This window comes from Ursus arctos, unplaced genomic scaffold, assembly GCF_023065955.2.
Source record: "Ursus arctos isolate Adak ecotype North America unplaced genomic scaffold, UrsArc2.0 scaffold_2, whole genome shotgun sequence".
NCBI classification, from domain to species: domain Eukaryota; kingdom Metazoa; phylum Chordata; class Mammalia; order Carnivora; family Ursidae; genus Ursus; species Ursus arctos.
The window spans coordinates 37,893,013-37,912,316 of NW_026622874.1; the positions used below are offsets into that span (position 1 = coordinate 37,893,013).

General features: G+C 56.9%; 1 protein-coding gene across 1 annotated transcript in view; it reads left to right on the top strand.

The window, feature by feature from the left end:
* PKP1 (plakophilin 1) overlaps nucleotides 1-18,834 on the top strand; it is a 50,349-nt gene extending 31,515 nt beyond the window's left edge. Inside the window, exons 4-14 of the mRNA XM_026480681.4 lie at nucleotides 2,300-2,444; nucleotides 3,362-3,569; nucleotides 4,584-4,761; nucleotides 6,078-6,192; nucleotides 7,748-7,903; nucleotides 8,734-8,910; nucleotides 10,202-10,355; nucleotides 10,719-10,905; nucleotides 11,673-11,757; nucleotides 14,608-14,714; nucleotides 15,912-18,834. Coding sequence (XP_026336466.1) covers nucleotides 2,300-2,444; nucleotides 3,362-3,569; nucleotides 4,584-4,761; nucleotides 6,078-6,192; nucleotides 7,748-7,903; nucleotides 8,734-8,910; nucleotides 10,202-10,355; nucleotides 10,719-10,905; nucleotides 11,673-11,757; nucleotides 14,608-14,682 — 1,480 coding nt within the window. The 3' untranslated portion in view covers nucleotides 14,683-14,714; nucleotides 15,912-18,834. The remainder of the gene's footprint in view (nucleotides 1-2,299; nucleotides 2,445-3,361; nucleotides 3,570-4,583; nucleotides 4,762-6,077; nucleotides 6,193-7,747; nucleotides 7,904-8,733; nucleotides 8,911-10,201; nucleotides 10,356-10,718; nucleotides 10,906-11,672; nucleotides 11,758-14,607; nucleotides 14,715-15,911) is intronic.
* Nucleotides 18,835-19,304: the final 470 nt, after the last annotated feature.

The following is a 19,304-nucleotide window of genomic DNA, read 5'->3' on the forward strand; positions in this document are numbered from 1 at the left end:
GCCTCGTGAAGTTCTCAGTGTGAAGGGGGAGACAGAACCCAGACATTAACACAAACGCATGGGGTAAGGAGGTTCCAAAGGGTCCCAGGTTATGAACAGAGGGAGGCTAATTAGAGAAGGTTAGCTCAGCCGGTGGTTCTCTAAGGGTGTGCCTCCCAACAGCAGTGGCAGCATCACCTGGGAACATTTTCGGGTTGCACCCAGACCTACAGACTTCCCACTCGGGGAGAGGCCGGCGACGTGTGTTTTAACAACCCCTCCAGGGGCTGAGGGTCTGTGATCTTCGGCATGCAAATCTCTGTCCATGTTCTGGAAGAGCAAAGGAGTCTGGCCTGATGTGGATGATGGGCAAGGGGGCCATGTTCCACCGTATAGGACAACAGACAACCAGGACAGACAGACACCAAACCAAGGGCCTGGAGCGAGTGCTGGAGAGCAGGGTGCATCTCCTGTCCCCCGACACCGAAGGCCCAGTGAGAACGAAGGAGATGAAGTGGGGTGTCCTACAAAGAGCCACAGGCACAGGCTGGCTTGGGGACGGCCACAGTGTCTCAGGGGACATTGGGCCTGCCCTCCAGGGCTCAGAGCTCCGTAGACCTCCCTACTGTTCCTTATCACCAGCTAATGATCATTTATTCATTGATTTGACAAACATTTACTAGGCATCTACCATTATTACAGAGATTATTCCAGGATGTTCCAGGATGTACGATACATGTAGGGGACACAACCAGAAACAGAACAGCCCAGAGCTACCCCAGGGCTACACAATTAACTGATAAACTGCCCTTCCTAGAGCTCCAGGAGCTTTGCGGTCTTCATTGCTAAACCTCATAGCCCCTTCTAGGCAGGTGCTAGAACTCCTGAGGCGGAAACAAGGCACAGAGAAGTTAACTCACTTGCTCGAGGTCACACAGCTGATGTAGCATCCTGTGTTCTTCCCCACTCTGAACTCCATTGTAAAGCTGGACCTCTCCTAACTACTCAAAGGCCATAAGGTGTGTTTGGGATGATCTGGAGAAGGGCTAAGAAACCCTCTCCCGTGGAGCAGGGACGCGGGCAGCATCTAGCCCTGGCTTATTGCCCTAAGCCAGAGGCCCTGAGAGGACAAGGTCTAGGTAAGACATGGAAGGGGTGTATGACGAGCCATTTAGAGATGATGTTTGACAGGCAAATGTGACATTTTCTCGACGCAGGACAGGAGTGCTACTGTTACAAGCCCAGAGAGCTCTGCCCCTTGGGTGATTGTTTCCCAAAATGGAGTTAGGATGCCACATTAAAACCATGAATATTTGCTGAGCATTTACTATGGCAAGACTGAGGCCAGTGCACTTGAGGAAAAGAAAACGGAGGCCAGTACAAATGCTGAGAAATTCCTAGTCGGGTGGGGCTGGGTGCCACAGAAAGGGCTGCCCCTTCCCTGGGAATTCTCCACCTCTGTTGCCTGTTGACACAGGCAAGTGGAAAGGCAGCCCGAGAGTCAACACCACAGGAGCTGGAGGGGTTCCTAGAAGAGAGGTGTCCTTTCCCTGGAATGTTCAGGGAAGTGACACTTCAACGAGACACATGTGTGGTGAGGGGAAGGGACACCGCCACACCTGAGCCCTGATTGGGGCTCAGTGAAGAAGAGAGTCTTGCTGGAGTGGACCTTGTGAGGGTCTGGAGAGTGTGCGAGAGGGCATAGCGGAGCCAAACGATTAGGTTGAAACATGAAATGTTTCGTTCTGTGGCTCAAAATGGTTGACTATCAGCCATTTCCTATGGTCCAACTTAACATGTGCCCTTGGATAGTAGTCTAAGCATTCTTCACTTGAAGCTGCAGGACGGAGAAGCCCCTGATGGGAACAACACAGTGAACCAGGTTTTAGGACTGCTAGTCTGGTAAAAGGGAGGAAAATTTTGGATAGGGGAGCTTGGAGAAGAGAGCCAATTGTGGGGGTCTCTTGCTGTAGTCCCAGTGTGAGTGATCATGGTCAGAAGGAAGGCAGTGGCCGTGAGGGTGGGAAGAAGGAGCAGATTTGAGAATTTTTATGTAAGAAGAATTAGCTGGACTTGGGAGAGATGAAGGCATTGATGGATGAATAGAGACAGGAGGGAGGGAAGATGCATGGTTGGGTGAGTGGATAGATGGATGAATGGATGAGTGGATGGATGGATGGTTGGATGGATGGATGGATGGATGGATGGATGGATGGATGGACAGCCTGTGGCAGCTTGGGCATACAGGGGGGAGTTCTGAGGCCCTGGCCCCGGGACTCCCAGCCTACCCTGGAGCCCACCCACTGCCCATTGCCCACAGGATCTGCAGTGAGGATATTGAGTGCAGTGGGCTGACCATCCCCAAGGCCGTGCAGTACCTGAGCTCCCAGGATGAGAAGTACCAGGCCATCGGGGCCTATTACATCCAGCACACCTGCTTCCAGGACGAATCGGCCAAACAACAGGTAGCCGGCTGCACACCTTGTCCCCCTGGAGGCCTGGGCAGGGACTGGGCGTGTCAGCCTGACCCCATTTGGAGATGGGTGGGGGCATTTGTACTTGCTCCTTCTCACCCCGCCTGGCTGCCTGGAGGGAGGAATGCGCTTGGCGTTGCCCAAGATCACAGCTGGGCATCTTAACCCTCTAGTTGAGTGGACATTGGTCAGGCGTGTCTCCCCCACTGGTCACATGGAAGAAACCACCATGAGTTCAACAGAAATCCCTTCCCAGATGCTACTAGAGAATATGACTGCTTTCCGCACGTCAGCTCCCTTCCCCACCGTCCATCTGTCTGTCTCCGCCTCTCTGCCTCTCCGTCTCCATCTCTCTCCCCCTCTCCGCAGCTTGATCCTCTTTCTCACCAGGCGTCTGTGATGGAAGACAGGGCTTATTCATGCCTCCTGAGCTTGGCTGGTGGGAAGGACGCCTATAGGGCTCTGCAGCTCAGCCCAGGGGTGGAGCGCCCTAAATGGGTTTTCTAGAGATTCCACCATCCATCCGCATCAAAGTTCCTGCCACAGGAGACTGAGTTCTCCTGGGAAGGTCTCCCTGACGTCTGTCCTGTTTTAGGATTTTGAAGTATATTTATATTGATTTCCTCCTCTGGTCCTCACCACCATATTTCAGAGGAGGAAAGTGGGGCTCAGAGCAGAGGAGCGCCTTCCGGAGGGTCTCCTGGTGAGGGTGTGGGAGCCGGCATCTGAATCGTCTTTGTTCCTGGTCTGGTCGGTTGCTCTGACTCCACACCGCTCATTTATTTTGGTTGGCTTGAATACTTCTGAACCAACAGTAGACTTTTGGGGCTGACAAAAATCGCTCTGAGTCGAGTATTAGATCAGCCTCCCCTCCCTGACTGGGCAAGGCGGCCCCCCTATCCCAACAGGTCTATCAGCTGGGAGGCATCTGCAAGTTGGTGGACCTCCTCCGGAGCCCCAACCAGAACGTCCAGCAGGCTGCGGCTGGGGCCCTGCGTAACCTGGTGTTCCGGAGCGTCACCAACAAGCTGGAGACCCGGAGGCAGAATGGGATCCGAGAGGCTGTCAGCCTCCTGAGGAGAACCGGGAGCAGTGAGATCCAGAAACAACTGACAGGTAGGGAGCCCCAGCCATAGAGAGCTAGGGGTCGGTGGTGGGCAGGACTGCTGGCTGCAGCCCCTCTAGGCTGGGTCAAAGCACAGCTGTGCAGATTTGACCTCAGGCTAATATCTGGGGAGCCCCGTGCTACCGGCCTTGGCCAGATTAGTGGTGTCCAGACAGTGCACACTCACAAGGGGTCAAAGTCTTTTTTTTTTAAGATTTATTTATTTATTTGAGAGAGAAAGAGAATGAGAGGAGAGAGGGGCAGAGGGAGAGCGAGAACCTCAAGCAGACTCCCCACTGAGCAAAGAGCCCAACTCTGGGCTCAATGTGAGGCTTTATCTCAGGAGCCTGAGATCATGACCTGAGTTGAAATCAAGAGTCGGACGCTTAACCGACTGAACCGCCCAGGCGCCCCAGGTCAAGGCCTTTTTGAAAATAGAAGGCAAAGGGTGGAAGGCCGGTGTCCAGGCAGGATCCGTATTCAGCAGAGCCTGGGATCTGTAGGTGAAGGGGAGGAAGGGAAGTTGATGAGAGCAGGGACCAACACGTCTTAAGCACCTTCCTGTGTCCAAACAATACGCTAAGCCCTTGGGCCGGGGCACAAGAGACAGAAGGAACTCTGACACCCTGACTGGGCTGGGAAGACGAGACCATGCACAGACTATGACCAGTATTTCTGGAGTGACTTTCAGGTGGAAAATAGAGAACACTAGAAGACTCTGAGTGCTAACATTTATATTAAAGACCATAGGTCAATCAAATGTTTCTTGACCACCTCCCATATTCATAATTTGACCTAGATAAAGAACTCTTGCTGCTCCCTGCCCTCAAAGAACCTGCAGTCTCGTTGAGACAGTGGGAAGCGGGCTCAGGAAACAATCAGACACAAGATCGAATAAACCAGGCCTACTTGGAAGGTTGTGTTTCAGTAGGGCTCATGTGTCAGAGCAGGCTGGGGGTGGTCCCCCCGTTGCCTGGGGTCTTCTGAGCCTGGCATGTGTTGAGTCGATGGTCCCCAACTTCCAGGGCTGCTCTGGAACCTATCCTCCACTGACGAGCTGAAGGAGGAGCTCATCGCCGATGCCCTGCCGGTGCTGGCTGACCGGGTCATCATTCCCTTCTCCGGCTGGTGCGATGGCAACAGCAGCATGACCCGGGAAATGGTGGACCCCGAAGTCTTCTTCAATGCCACGGGCTGCTTGAGGTGAGAGAGGAGCACGCCCACGGGGTCTTTTTGCCCCAGTCCTGGGCCTTTGCCCAGGCAGCCCCATCTCGGGCTGGACTCAGCCAGGACAGAGAACGTAAAATGTGGTCTGGCTGGCACTGGTCTTCATGGGCAGATGCCAAGAAACGGGGCCCTGGCGTTCCTGACATCCCTGGATCTAGATAAGGATCAGAACTCCATGACCTCCTTTAAGGGACCACTGTGGACTTAGTTAGAAATCTAAGAATGGAAATGCCAGATCTGAATATCCAAACTGGTTCAAACATTTCCTTCTCCTCCATTTCCCAACAATGCATTTCTTGTATTACCTCGAAGAGTGTTCTTTTAGACAAAAGTCTGCTGATTGGCTCCTAATGAGTCACTTCCCAGCTACGGGGCTAACACCAACTGCCATATTCAATGGCATGAGATGGCATGGCTCTCCCCAAAGTCTCCTGAGTCCCACACCAGCATGAAGCAAGGCCCCTGGGAACTGCTGGAGGAGAGACGTGGGTATGCTCATTCCAGGAGAGAGGTTGCAAGCCGGTTGTGGTGCCGGTATGGAGGTGAAGCAGTGGAACAGGTCCCCTTCAGGGTCACACCTTGCCCTGATGGGGTTTGTTTTCCCCAACTCCTGGGAGCCCCAGAATGAGGGGTGAGCTTCTGTGTCTCAGCTTGCGCTCCTTCCTGTCAGCCTCCATCAGTGGCCTCCAGTGAGCAAAGCCGGGGTATTAAGCACTTGATGGGACTGCAGGGCTGTTGGTGGCAACGGTAACCACATTCGGCCTTCTCCAGGCAAATAGGCCCAGGATGCTTCGGAAGGAGCCCACTGCTGGGGCAGAACAAGCTTCCACGGGGAGGGGGCATCTGGCCCCCAGCCGAGCACCCCTCAGCTCTTTTCCCAAATTCTGCCTCTGGCCCCACAGAAAGAAACTGGGCAGGTGAAGCTTCCAGCCCCCGTTCAACAGGTGCCCAGTAGTGGTAGGGAATGTGTCCCGGCCTGCTTGCAGCACTGGAGCCCTTGACAGTCAGGGCTGGGGCCCAGGTGGGCAGAAAGAGGGGGTGGGAAGAGCTGAGTTCAAATGAGAGCCCATCCAACCTCAGCCAGGATGGGGCGGAATTGGCTGAATGGTCTTTCCTTCTTTCTTCCTCATTTCTTCTGCCCTGCTCTCGTCCTACCAAACCTCCAACCTCATCCCCATCCCCTCTGCCCCCTTCCCCCCCGCCGCTCTCTCCCCTGCATGCCCCCCAATCACTGTCTTCACTATTCCCCACTCCTCCCCTGCTTCCTCACCCGCTTTCTGTTCTCTCCTCAGGAACCTGAGCTCTGCCGATGCAGGCCGCCAGACCATGCGAAACTACACGGGGCTCATTGACTCCCTTATGGCCTATGTCCAGAACTGCGTGGCCGCCAGCCGCTGTGATGACAAGGTGAGCGTGCCCAGGTGGCACCCCACCCCGGCCCTGGACCCCAGTCCTCTCTGTCCAGCGCTCCAAGGCCCAGGGCCTCCCCAGAATCAGTGAGGGCAGCTCCTTGGACTCTAGGTCCTGACATTTTTTTCTCCCAGGCTCCACGAGGCAGGTCTGCACTCGAGGGGCCCTGAAGGCATGTTCTAGTGACAGGACAGACGCCCAGAGACCGGCCAGGGAAGGGGACGGCTGGCTGCAGAGTGCTCTGCTCGCTGGGGACAGTGGTTACCGAGGCGGGTCCGCTGTCCCTCACTTAGAGGCTGTGTGAATGCGGACACTTCCATGACGTCTCTGTTCCTCCGTTTGCACTTTGCTCCAACGGAGATGACCATAATCCATCTGCCTGGGTTGGTTTAAGGGCTCAATTAGTTCGTAAGCAAGACACGAAGCGGACCCGGCACTGAGTGAGCTCTCCGTGAGCTGAGTCCCGCCTGCGGCCCCAAGGAGCCACACTGTTGTCCCCGGGGATCCTCCCTGCGCCGAGGCTCCTTCTACCACACCGGCTTCCCACCGCCTCCCAGGGAGGCCACTGGCCAAGCTGCCCTCCCGTCCTCTCTGGGCTTTGGGACACACCAGTACACACAGACAGAAAGTCCCCAGGTGACAGGGGACTGTCTGGGCACCACAGGCACTGGGATCAGCACACAGTTTCCCTGTGGTGAGAGTTTGTCTCTCCCTCCTCCACTGGAAGTGACAACAGGGCCTCAGGAGAGAGACGGTCCCTCGGATGCTCAGCCGGGGCCCAGGGGGCATCGTGCTTTTCCGCTCCGGATGCAGCACCCCCCCCCCACCTATGTAACCCAGACCCCGCAACTCTGAGTCGCTCAAACCCTTTCAGGGCCAGACGTCGTTAGGATGGTCAGTCTCCTGGCCCAAACCCCAGCCTGTCCACGAGGACAAAGGCTAAGGCTGGGAGACGCAGCCGCGGCAAAGTCCCGGGTCGCAGGTGTCACTGCCCATGCGGAGTTGGGCAGCACGTCTGCTGTCAGAAGCCGAGGACTAGCGGCCGTGAGAACGGGGGTCGTAGGGGCGTCGGGTTTCGATGGCTTTGAACCTAAATACACTGAGGCTGCTCCTGAGGGAGACGTGCGGGACAGAGGTGCACCCTTCGAGAGCCCGGTCCCACCACCGGCACCGTGGCTGTCGTAGTAGAAGCAGTGGCCGCTGTCTGTCGTGTCCTGCGTGCGGGGCCCCATGACAGGCACTTCAGGTGTGACCCTCCCAGGAGCCCAAGAAAGTAGGTGACTTCAGTCCCATTTTATGACTGAGAAAACCGGGGCCCAGAACACTTGCAAGCCACTTGAGTTCATGCAGCCAGGAAATGACAGAGCTGGATTCCAATCCAGGCTCCAGAAGGGTGACTGGGAGAGCTTCTCAGACCGTGGCCGTGCCCGTGTCATCTCTCCTGGAGCCGCTGAGGGGCTGCCCTCTCTCACGGGCAAGGGCGGGGAGAGAGCCGGGGATGCCCTCAGGCCAGGGCCCAGGCTCAGGAACCCCGCTTCTGCTTGGCCCCCAGTCCGTGGAGAACTGCATGTGTGTCCTGCACAACCTCTCCTACCGCCTGGACGCGGAGGTGCCCACCCGCTACCGCCAGCTGGAGTACAACGCCCGCAACGCCTACACGGACAAGTCCTCCACCGGCTGCTTCAGCAACAAGAGCGATAAGATGATGGTGAGCACGGACGACGGAGCCAGGGTCTGCTCCCCACCAGGAGCCCCGCTGGGCTCAGCTGCCTGGCCCACCCTTTCCTCTCGGGCCCCCAAACCTGAAACCAGCCCAAGGGGACAAGCCGATGCCAAAGCCTGGGCCTCGGGCTGGTGCCGCACTCTGGGAGCCGAGTACAGGGTGTTCTGTCTTGCATACAGAGGGGATCCGTGTTCTTGAGAGTGTAGGAGCTCAGACCACCCAGAGGTCAAAAGCTCCAGCCCTCCTTTTGCAGAGCTTGTCCTCCCTTACTATGTGATTGATAAACTCGGCCCCATCTTCTCCATTACCCTGGAAGGTTTGGGGGTAGCCAGGACTCTAAGCCCTCTCCGGCCCGGTTCCCACCAGCTCCCAAGCCTCCCAGGTCCCCCAGAAGCAGGAGGGCACTGTGGAGGGAGGGTCAGTCTTCCCCGCTGGGTACAACTGTGGAAGCTGGGCCCCGGACCACACCTGTGGGCCCAGGGTGGGTCAGGCTCGGGGTCTGACTCTGGGAAGGGAGGAAGCATCATGGTGTGAGACCCGAAAGCAGTTGGAAGGTTTGGGCAGAGGCTGGCCTGCCCTACACTTCCCAGGATCCCAAGATTGTTCTCTGCCTCCCTCAGAGACAGCGGGGAGGACCATGGCCCCTGTCCTCACTCAGTTCTGCGGAGCTGCTATAATGAGAAGAAGGGGCACCGGGGCAGGTGCTTGCCAGGTCCCTCCCATCAGGAACCAGGACCCTGGAGTTGGGGGGCACACAGAAGGCTTGGGTTCGGTGCCTTCCCAAGGCTCCCTGCTGACGGGCCCTTTGTCCTCAGAACAACAACTATGACTGCCCCCTTCCGGAGGAGGAGGCCAACCCCAAGGGCAGCAGCTGGCTGTACCATTCGGATGCCATCCGCACCTACCTGAACCTCATGGGCAAGAGCAAGAAAGACGCCACCTTGGAGGCCTGCGCCGGGGCCCTGCAGAATCTGACCGCCAGCAAGGGGCTGGTAGGAGCGGCCCCTCCTCTGCGCCCACCCCCATCACACCCCCATTTCTCTAGCTCGAAGCCAGCGTCTGCTCCCTTCCCTGTTCTCCCACGAGCGTGTCCTCGGTCTGAGTCTTAGCAATCACCTCTGGCCTGCGGAGCTCGGTTCTGCAGACACTAATAGAGGCAATGTCCTATGTGATATGGAGGAGCCACGAGGGAAGAGAACTAGCCCAGCCCTCTGGGAACTTCCAGGCGGCGGCCAGGTGACCCCACTCCTGCTGGATTCTGTCTGTGCCTACAGAGTCCTCTTTGCCTCGTGATTGCCCCATGCTGGCCCTGTCTGGGTGGGGGACAGGGATGAAGGGTGTGTTTGTGGCAGGAGGAGTCTCCTGTGTGTTGAACTGACAGAGGGAAAAACAAAGGGTTTGGAGCATGGGCAGATCTAGAGGAAGATGTGGCAGAATCAATAGAGGTTTTGAGGCCAAGTATAGTTTGGAGGACACGATGGAATGGCACTGAGCCATAGGAGGCCTGTTGCAATCAACAAGCATTTAGATGGGGAGGCAGCCAACAATCCCCCATCTTTACTTGGGACAAAAGAGAATCAGTTGGAAGCAGGACCGGGGTGAACTGAGGTAAGGAAGGAGCTTTCCTGACCATGAGAGGATGGAGCTGGGGGTCTTCAAGAACTCTAGACCAGCCTGGGACCAGATGACAGCGAGGATGTCTTTGTTCTAGAGACGCGGATGAGCTGGCCTATTTCCAGGGGGCCCTGGAGTATATCTCCATGTGGGCACGGACCCTCTCTTACCCGTCTTTGTCCTGGGCAAGTACACGACAAATATGTGTTGAGATCTCCGGAGGTATGGAAGTTGGAATGTGGTCAATGCTTCTCTAATTGACACTAGCACTGACCGTGGGGTTTCACGTGAGCAGACCCTGCCGGGACATGTAAGAAAGGCAGAGCTGAGATCAATAGCTGAGCAGGGGCGTCTGACCGTTTCGTTAGACTGAGAGTCGATTCAGGGCCCCCATGAGCGAGTGGTCTGAGACTTCCCTCTCATCACCCGTCTGGGCTCTGGGCTGATCCAGGAGTAGAGATCAAGGTCAGGAGAGGTAGGGGTGCATTGTCGCCTGGGTGCTCCGTTCATTGCTGGCACAAGAGCAGATTTGTGTCTCTCTTTGTTCGTGCTTCCAGCATGAAAGAGAAAAGGTGCTGGGGTTTCTTTTTTGTGGGATTCCCTGGCCCGCTCCCACCATGGTGCCCGGGAAGCCGCGGGCTAGGTCCTCACTCTGTCCTTCTTTCTCAGATGTCCAGCGGCATGAGCCAGTTGATTGGGCTCAAGGAAAAGGGCTTGCCACAAATTGCTCGCCTCCTGCAATCTGGCAACTCTGATGTGGTGCGGTCCGGGGCCTCCCTCCTGAGCAACATGTCCCGCCACCCTGTGCTGCACAGAGCAATGGGTAAGCGCCCCCCATAGCATCGGACCAGCCCTCTCCCCCAGGCCTCTAGCCAGGACATTCCAGAGCCTGCTGGAAGGTCCCCCTCTAAACTTTCCCTAGGGTGGGCATTCCAAGAGGGGAAGCTGGCCCAAGAGAGGCTTGGAGGGAAGAAGGGACAGGTCCCCTGGAGATGGGGGGGGCAGGTGTGCAGAGGTCCCAATCTGGGTCCCAAGCCCTCAGCTGGAGCTAGAATGGAGCCTGGAGAGGTCACCTTTCTAGGAACCCGGGTGAGGACAGTCCGGGACTATGGCCCCAGAGGGAGCCCCTCAGCCGCTCTCTCCCTCGGTCATGTGACCCTGTGCCCTCCACTCCTTTCTCTCTCAGGGAACCAAGTATTCCCAGAGGTGACCAGGCTCCTCACCAGTCACACCGGGAACACCAGCAACTCAGAGGACATCCTGTCCTCGGCCTGCTACACTGTGAGGAACCTGATGGCCTCCCAGCCGCAGATGGCCAAGCAGTACTTCACCAGCAGCATGGTCAACAACGTCATCAACCTGTGCCGGAGCAGGTGGGCCGGGAGGCGGGTGGTCTCCTCCCCACACCCCCTCACCCCCCCACCCCCTCACCCCTGCCCCATGCAAAGCAGGCCGTCCCGTGACTCCCTGTGAAGTCTCAGAGGCACAGCGGGAGCAGTACCTAGTACAGAGAGGAGAGCCAGGGCAGGGGAGGCTTGAATGCAGAGAAGTTCCAGAAGCCAAGAGCACTGTGGGTCACCGGCGGGCACTGGATCCTTAGGGGGTCGGCAGGAGGAATGGAGCTGCAGACCCTGCTGTGGGGGAACTTTATTCTACTCCATGGGACTTTCTCCTGCCAGGACAAGGGCTGGGGGATCTTCCCCCTCACAGCCCCCAAGGAGAATCCTACGACATTTCTTTTTTTCTTTTCTTAAAGTCTTTTTTTTTTTAATTTTATGTATTTATTTGAGAGAGAGGGGAAGCACGAGCAGGAGGAGAAGCAGAGGGGGAAGCAGGCTCCCTGTTGAACAGCAAGCCCAATGTAGGACTCGATCCCAGGACCCTGGGATCGTGACCTGAGCCAAAGGCAGACACTTAACCGACTGAGCCACCCAGGTGCCCCCTAGGACACTTCTAAGTGGGCAGGGCCATGGGGTCATGCCCACTGCACAGAGTGACCAGCCCAATGGGGCTCTTCTCTCACGCACCCCTGGGGCCTCCACACATCTCTAAGACCTGAAGGTGAGGGGAGGAGGGAGGAGGGTGTCATTCTCATGTCTCCCCAAGTCTCACCCCACAAATGAACTTCCTGCCTGCCCAGTGCCTCCCCCAAGGCTTCAGAAGCTGCCCGCCTCCTCCTGTCTGACATGTGGTCCAGCAAGGAGCTGCAGGGCGTCCTCAGACAGGTAAGGGCCCACACTGTTGACCCCCGCCCATGACGCTCTCCTGCACCTGCCGCCCTCCACACAGAGAGAGTCAGAGCTGAGAGACCAAAGTGCATGACGATGAACGTGGTCACACTCTGAGCAAATCTCTAGGCTAGGATTCTGGGAAGGTGCCGAGTGCATGGAGGGAGGAGGGAATCAAGGAAATGTGTGAGAGGCCTGGGGTGGGCTCCTTTAGGGACAAACTGAAAAGCAAGGTGAACAAAAGGTACAGAATTCATTTGAGGGCGTGATGTGGCCACAGAGGTAGGTTTGGGCTAGATTACCAACCCCTTTAATCTCTGCGAGAGTTTGCCCTTGGCGCCGGGGAGCCATTGCGGATTTGAGGGGGAGAGCGTCATGATTAAAGCAACACTTGGAAGCCTCGCTCGTTGCCAGGGGCAGGGCAGAGGGGACTGAGAGACGCTGGAGCGGCTGTATTTGTCGAGTGGTGACCCTGGCTCCTCTCTGTCCTCAATGCCTCCCAACCTCATCAGACACAAAGTCTTACCCCAGGTCTTAGTTTACCAAACCTCTCCACACTGACCTCTACTGCTCCTGCAGTTGCCATTCTTCGGACAGAGATGTCGGCAGTGGTGAGGCCAGAACAAAGACAGGACGCGGAAGAGACTGGTCAGAGTGACCATGCTCGGGTGCAAGCCTGGAGACACTGTGGCCACATTAGCAGAAATAGATAGTTTGGGGAGAGGCCAAGGAGGCTTTGTGGAGAGAGGGAGAGCAGTCCTGGTGTCAGGAGGTCAAGTCTGAAGGAATTGGATTGGGGTGCGGGTGTGGAACCCGAGGAGAGAGGCCAGGCTGCCACACAGACGGGAGCACTGGGCAGGTGGAAGCCCCGAGAGCAGGCAGGACCATCATGGGGCACAGGTGTGTGGGAGAGTCTCGGAGAGTAAGGGCAGAAGCAGGGAGAAGACCCTCACCTGGGGGCCAAGGAGAGCGAAGGGCCAGGGACCAGGAGGAGCTGTGCCAGCTGTGGCCTGGACGGGCTGAGGCCCATGCGGGAGGAAAAAGCACGGGAGGGGGCAGGCAGTGGTTCCCAGGGCTGCTGAGGCAGCAGGGAGGACGGAAACCAGGGAGGCCGCTGGATGTGGCAATCCGGAAGTCCCAGGCCACCTGTCACTGCTGGCAAAGCAAGGGGAGCCTCTGGGACCCCTGCCATGGGTGAGAAGGGGCGGGGAGGGACAGAGTGGGGCCAAGGGGAGAACCGCGCCCCTCAGTGTGGCCCAGGAAGGAGGGAGACAAAGGCATGGGTAAAAAGACCCCTGTTTAATGACAGAGGGGACCCAAGCATCTCTGTCGTGAGATGCAGAGGTGTGGGCAAAGCGGGGGAAAGTGAAAGGGCAGGAGGAGGAGGAAGACCTCAGAACAGAGGGGACGCAGGGGCTCAGGAGTGGCCTGATCAGGTAGAAGAAGAGATGGGGAGACACCTGCCCTGGGGCTGAAGGCGGAACTGCTCTTCCTGCAGCACAGCAGGGAGACAGGAGGGAGGCCCATGGAACCACAGTGGTCAGAGTCTGCAGGCCACAGCCACTGGTGACCCGTGTCCTCTGTTGGACAATCCAGTGCTCTGTCCCAGCAACACCACAGTGTGGGCAGGCTTGGCCCCATGGCAGCTGCTGGGGAGACTCTGCGGGAACGGGGGTAGGTGAGGAGACTGGGTGAGAACTTCCTCAAGCTTACCCGGAAATACTGACAGCACACCCACCCTAAGGCCCCCAGAGAGTTCCGCCATTCAGTCCCCATTCTCCCTCCAGCCGTACTTGGCAGCAGCTGCCACGTGACGAGGGCCGTGTTTCTGTCCCCAGAGCACCGCACATCCAGCGCCCCCTGGGTCCTGACAGCCACAGTGCGGTGGCCACGGGGCTGTGTCCACCCTGCAGAACAGGGGTTTGCCCCGATGCAGCGAGTCGTGGCAGGAGCGGCTGGGACCCAGGCATGCTCACTCCTGGGCTCTTTCCACAGAATCCAGCCAAGCTCAACAGGGGCGAGCAAGCAAGTCTGCGGTGGAAAATCACACATCATGTGATTCATGCCCAGACCAAGCCGGCCTCGGGCTTTGAACCGCCTGGTGCCTGGCTCCCTCATGTTCCCACAGGCCGGGGAGAGCTGACAGGTTCTTGGAGCTCTTGGCCGGCACCTGGCGCCCCTCCTCAAGGGCCTCTGGGCCCCTTCTGCTGTCCTCACTCACTCCAGAGCATTTATTGAGCACCTGCAGTATGCTGGGAGAAAGAACAGAACCAAGATCCTGTCACTCCTCAGCAGGAGCTCAGGGGCCGGCAGGGCTGCGGGGGGGGGAGAGCAGATGGCTGAGCAGAGCCCTCAGCGTGGCGGCTTCTCACCAGCAGCTCCAGGCGCCTCTCTGGTTGTGAGAAACACCGGACATGTCCTCGCTGCCAAGAGTTCTTGTCAAGATTTGAAAACAAAAAACAAAACAAAAAAAACCCACAGGGACAGTCAGAAGGAGGAAAAACAAACAGCTTTCCTAATCTGATTCTGGTTATTGTTCTGTTTAAAGAGTATTGAGTACGAGCTGAAGTCCTCAGGCCTTAATTCACATTTCTGCAGATCCGCATAGGAAATTCAGAAGTGCTGGTAGAGGCCCAGACACACTCTACTAACCCATGGCTAGCGATGGCCGTCTGTTTGGTTGCACATTTAATCAGGCCACGTTTAGCCCTGACACGCATGTCTGATGACTCCAGAGGGCTCTGGCTCAAGGCCAAGGCCAGTCTGGGAGGGCAGTGTCTGGCCCCGGGGAAGTCCCGCACTCTCGTCCTGGAGCATTTCATGCAGCTGCTGTTTCTGCCCCTGCAGCAAGGCTTGGATAGGAACATGCTGGGAAACTTAGCCGGGCCCAACACCCTCAGGAACTTCACCTCCCGATTCTAAGAAGGGGCTGCCAGAGCAAGGACGGATTGCAGGTAAGAATCAGCTCCCCCAGGGCAGAGGCACCTCCAGGACCCCTGCGGCAGCCTCAGCCGGTCTCAGAGGGAAAGGCCAGGCCTGTGCTTCATGGAGGCACAGAAGTCTCCTTCGATTTAGCAGACAGCCTGGCCGTGGCCAACACAAGGCCTGTGAGGACAGCTGTATAGGCCACTTGGCCAGGGTGTCGTGGGCTGTCCCACCACAGGATATTAGGGATGTGCAATGTCCTGATAGCATCAGTAGACCAGAGGTCTGGGCAGAACTTATAGGTACAGCTGTGTAGGTTACGCACCGCACAACCTAGGTGATGCCGTTCACGTGGACCATGGTGTGAAGGCCCCCCCCCCCCGCAGTGATACAATATGTCATTCTGAGTTTGCACACCTACAGCTCACTTTCTTATCCTTTTTATAATTCACTTTCTAGTCTGTACATGCCTAATGTGGATAAGCTTATTTCCAGCTGATGATTCCAGGGACCAAAAACTCAGAACCCGTATCTATGACAAAGGCCTGCAAGCCTTAGCTTCCAGTAGAATCACCTGGGCTGCTTCTTAAAACACACACCCCTGGCCCCAGCCCCAGCAGTTCTGACTCTGGAGCTCTGGAGTGAAAAGTGCATTATTAAACAAGCATCCAAAGTGTTTCTGAGGCAGGTGACATCATCAGCCTTCCCTAGAGGGTCACCAGAGATGGCCCTGGTGTGGGGCCATCTGCAAAGAGCCAGGGGTGAGGAACAGGGTCTCCTGAGCTGAAGGGGGCTTCTTAGCACCCTGGCTATCTGCCAGCACCCCTGAGGAGAGTCCTGGTGGGGGACAGGGCTGTAACTCTGGTCCAGGTGAAGATAAGTAAGATGTCAGACACCTTCTCCTGGCAGAAAAGCTTCAACACGAGGATGGAAAAAGAAGACAAAAGTCAATAGCTTCTTAATGGGCAAAGTCTAGACCCTCAGGGCTGTGCGGGGCACCGTGCTGGCCGAACAGGGTGGGCATGGCAGTGTAGGGACAAAGCTGACAAGCTTCTGGCTCAGCAAGAGCGACCTACAAATGTGTCAAGGGTGACTCGGAATCCCCTCGCCGGCCAGGGCGCACATCCGTGTGGATGTGGGTAGAAAGGGGTGGCAGTATTGGCTAGACCTGCTGGTGTGGGGGTGTCTCCCTGGAAATGCTAACCAGATGACCTCTCCTTTTCCAGAAATGATACAACCCAGCTGAGAAGACCTCAGGCCTTGCTGGAGGGGTGATTCTGCCCACCATGTGCAGTGTTTGGAAGAGTTCAAATGCAATTGAGAACAACCCTGAAAACTGTGGATGATGGAAATATTTCTAGATTTTTTTTTCCTTGGGGGAACTGGCGGGCAAGGGGGGTTGGGAAGGGTGGGGGGGGACTGTTCTTGAGTTAAAGGGGCTTATGTTTCATGTCAATACTTCTTCTGCTGAGAAATGGTATATATATATGTGTATAATGTGAGTGTGTATGTGTGTGTGTGTGTGTGCGTGCACGTGCCTGCATGCTTGTGCACGAGTGCCTAGAGCATGGCCACAGACTGCAAAGAGCTAAGTCCGCTGTTTCTGCAGCTCACGGGGTGGTGAAAAGCACTCTCATGCTCCCACGTTCCTACACAACCTGTACTTTCTGTTTTAGCTGCCCGCGGTTCCCAAAATGTGTCATGCCAGGGTAGGGAGCAGAAGCCTTGCAAGGGACCCATCTCCGGGACCAGGGGAAGGGGGGGAAGTAACTGGGGCTGGGGCCAACCCTTAAGAGCCAGCTTTGCAGGAAGGGCGGCTGGTGGGGCTGTTGAAGTTCGGTGTATTTCATGGGAAACTTCGGTTGTCTGATAATGCCTCCCTTCCCGCAGGGCCACAGGACCTGGGACTGGACAGGGTGGAGTCTCCAGAGGCTGGGCCAGGACAGTGACGCTTGCTTTGCTATCCTAAGTCTGCTCTGGGGGAGTAGGAGCCAGAAAGATGGGGCTGGCCATTCTCTTGGGCTGTGTACCAGTCAGAGGCTTCAAGGACTTATCTGTCTGTTTCAGGAGGAAGAAGGCAAAATGGTGCTCAAAGCCAAAGAGCTGCTTGGAGAATGGCAGTTCACTCTTTATTTTACCAGTGGTGAGGGGGACAGGCTGGGGCTGGACAGGCACCTGCTCCAGGCTCCAGTGGGACAGTGGCCGTTTGGAAATTAACCAGGAGAATACTTCCCTGCATGCCTGCTAAGACTCAAGAGAGGGAGTGTTCTGGGTCTCCGGAGACTTGGAAGATGGGAATTTGGATAGACCAGGAAAGGGAGCAGTCACTTCAGGGCACGAACAAACCCCAGCCCCAGCCAGAGGCCAATCCCACCTTCTCCTGAACCCCAGCCATCCTGTCTCCGCACTGTCTTGGGAAAAACCACAGAGGATGTGATATAAGAGGCTTGTCAGGGGCACCAGCCACACCCGAGACCCCAGACTCTTGTGCATGTCAGAGGAGAAGTAGTAGAAGGACCTCCTGAGGGCCTCATGCAAAAGCTTGCAGTAAATAGCCCTTAGGAGACACTGCAGGCTAGAGCAGAACATGGGTTCCCAAGGCTTCTGACGTCCGCCTCCACCACCCGTACTAACATTGTGGGCTCAGCTAGGAATTAGCTGCCTGGGCCGTAGCCTTCTCCAGAAGAGTAAAAGGTGCTCCTCACTTTCCATTCCTCGTCATCTGCCTCCCAGGCCCCCTGCCGCCCACCCTGCTCTACCCCCCAGTCCAACCCCGCTTCTTACCCCAGCAGGCAGAACCGAAAAGCACCCTTCTGGACGAAGTACGTGCCTGTTAAGACAGGTGACAGACTGGGGCCAGGCCTGTGATGACGGGCCATTTAATCAGTGTCCCCCGCTGCTGTTGGGTCCGTGATGCCTTCCCCCTTTGTTGCTCATGATGGAAGGCCTCCTCCTGACTTCCCTCTATCTCTCAGGGGCCACATGGGAGTGTGGTCCCACCAGGCTGTCCCGGGCGTAGCTTCCAGGATGACTCCTCTGCCGGTCACCAGGCTCAGAGGAATCCATTTCTTAAAAAAATATGTATGAAGCACCAGGACGTGCCAGGCAATGCTGTAAGCCCTCAGGATACACACGTGAACAAAACAGACCACGGCCCCGTCCTCATGCAGCTTACGTTCTCGGGGAGGAAGGAGGAGACATGGGGTTCTCGGCTTTGGGGATCCCCCCAGTCTGAGAGGATTGTCCGGTCCAGTCAGGGCAAGAGGGAACTAGCCCACTACCCGTGAGTCCGTGGCGGCCCCCAGGGAGGTGCCCCTTCCCTTAGCGCTGCCCTCACTTCCTGCCACTCTGCTGGACTTCTGTCACCAGCCTGGGCGAAGAGCCGGGTGGGCCCAGCCCGCTGCCTTGGGGAACGGTGGGCTAAGATGGACAGTCAGGCCAGGCCTGATTTTGTAACCTCTCTCGTGCTTTCTCAGGCCGGCCAGCTGGGCCCGTCACCTGGGCTTCTGACCTGTGGCCGTCACTTTGGAAGAGGCAACACTGACAGAGTCCCGAGGATGCACTCCCTAAAGACGGGGAGGAAGGGGTTTGCCCAGGCATGGCTCAGTATCTGCAGCCCACACTGGCTTCACGCTACCAGGGCCAACACCCCAAAAAAGACATTCCAATTTGGGGCCCATGAGGAAGGACATAGACCACTCAGTCCCTGCCTGTCCCTGCCCTGACACCAGGATCTCTTGTGCTTCAGACAGATCCGGTCATTGGCCACCAGCAGCCTGTCCAGCGGGGGCCAGACCAGCGTCGCAGACCCCATGCTTCCGCAGTGACGCAGTGAAGGGTTTTCTCCAGACATGTGGAGACAGTGATGTTCTCTCTTGTCCGCCCCAGAGCCTGGCTGAAAGGTGGGATGGTCAGGCTGAAGGAGGCTAGGAGGATGGGATGGGCAGGGGGAGATAAGCAGAGGGAAGCCCAGGGGATGATGCTGGAGGTGCCCTGGAACCCCTCTGGAGCCCAGCCTTCCCTTTCCTCCATGTCGGTATGAGAACCTCGTGCTGGCGAGGCCGTCTCCCTGTGTGCTGTACCATGTATTTGCTTTTGTGGAAATATAGGAAATCAATAAATTGCTGGCATTTCTTTGAATTTTTTTGAGCAGTGGATTATTTGGGGGTGCCATTGAGGAAAGAAGAGCCGCTCCCTCCCTTCCAGGCTCTCCTCTTACTTCGCCTGCGCCAGGCTAGGACCGGGCACGACCTGAGGGCAACGGGCGACGGGCGCCACCACGCAGAAGCACCTGCTCCGTGTCTGCGCATCTGAGCCCCCCGGTGGCTCCAGGACCCCAGCACTGCTACCCTAATCTGACACATGAGTAAAGTGGGGCTTGGGAGGAAGCGAACATGCCCGACGTCACAGAGCTTGCAGAGGGAAAAGGCACCCGGCCCACGAGTGCCCCAGGCAGAACACCCATAGGGAAAGGAACTTCAAGGACATAAGAAGAACCCTAAGAGTTATCCTATCTGTGTCCTGTATGAGGTGCTGGGAGCATTGCAAAAGCAGAGGATGTGCCCCCGCCACAGGAGGGTCATACAGGATAAGACGCACACGGGAACTTTCTAAGACAC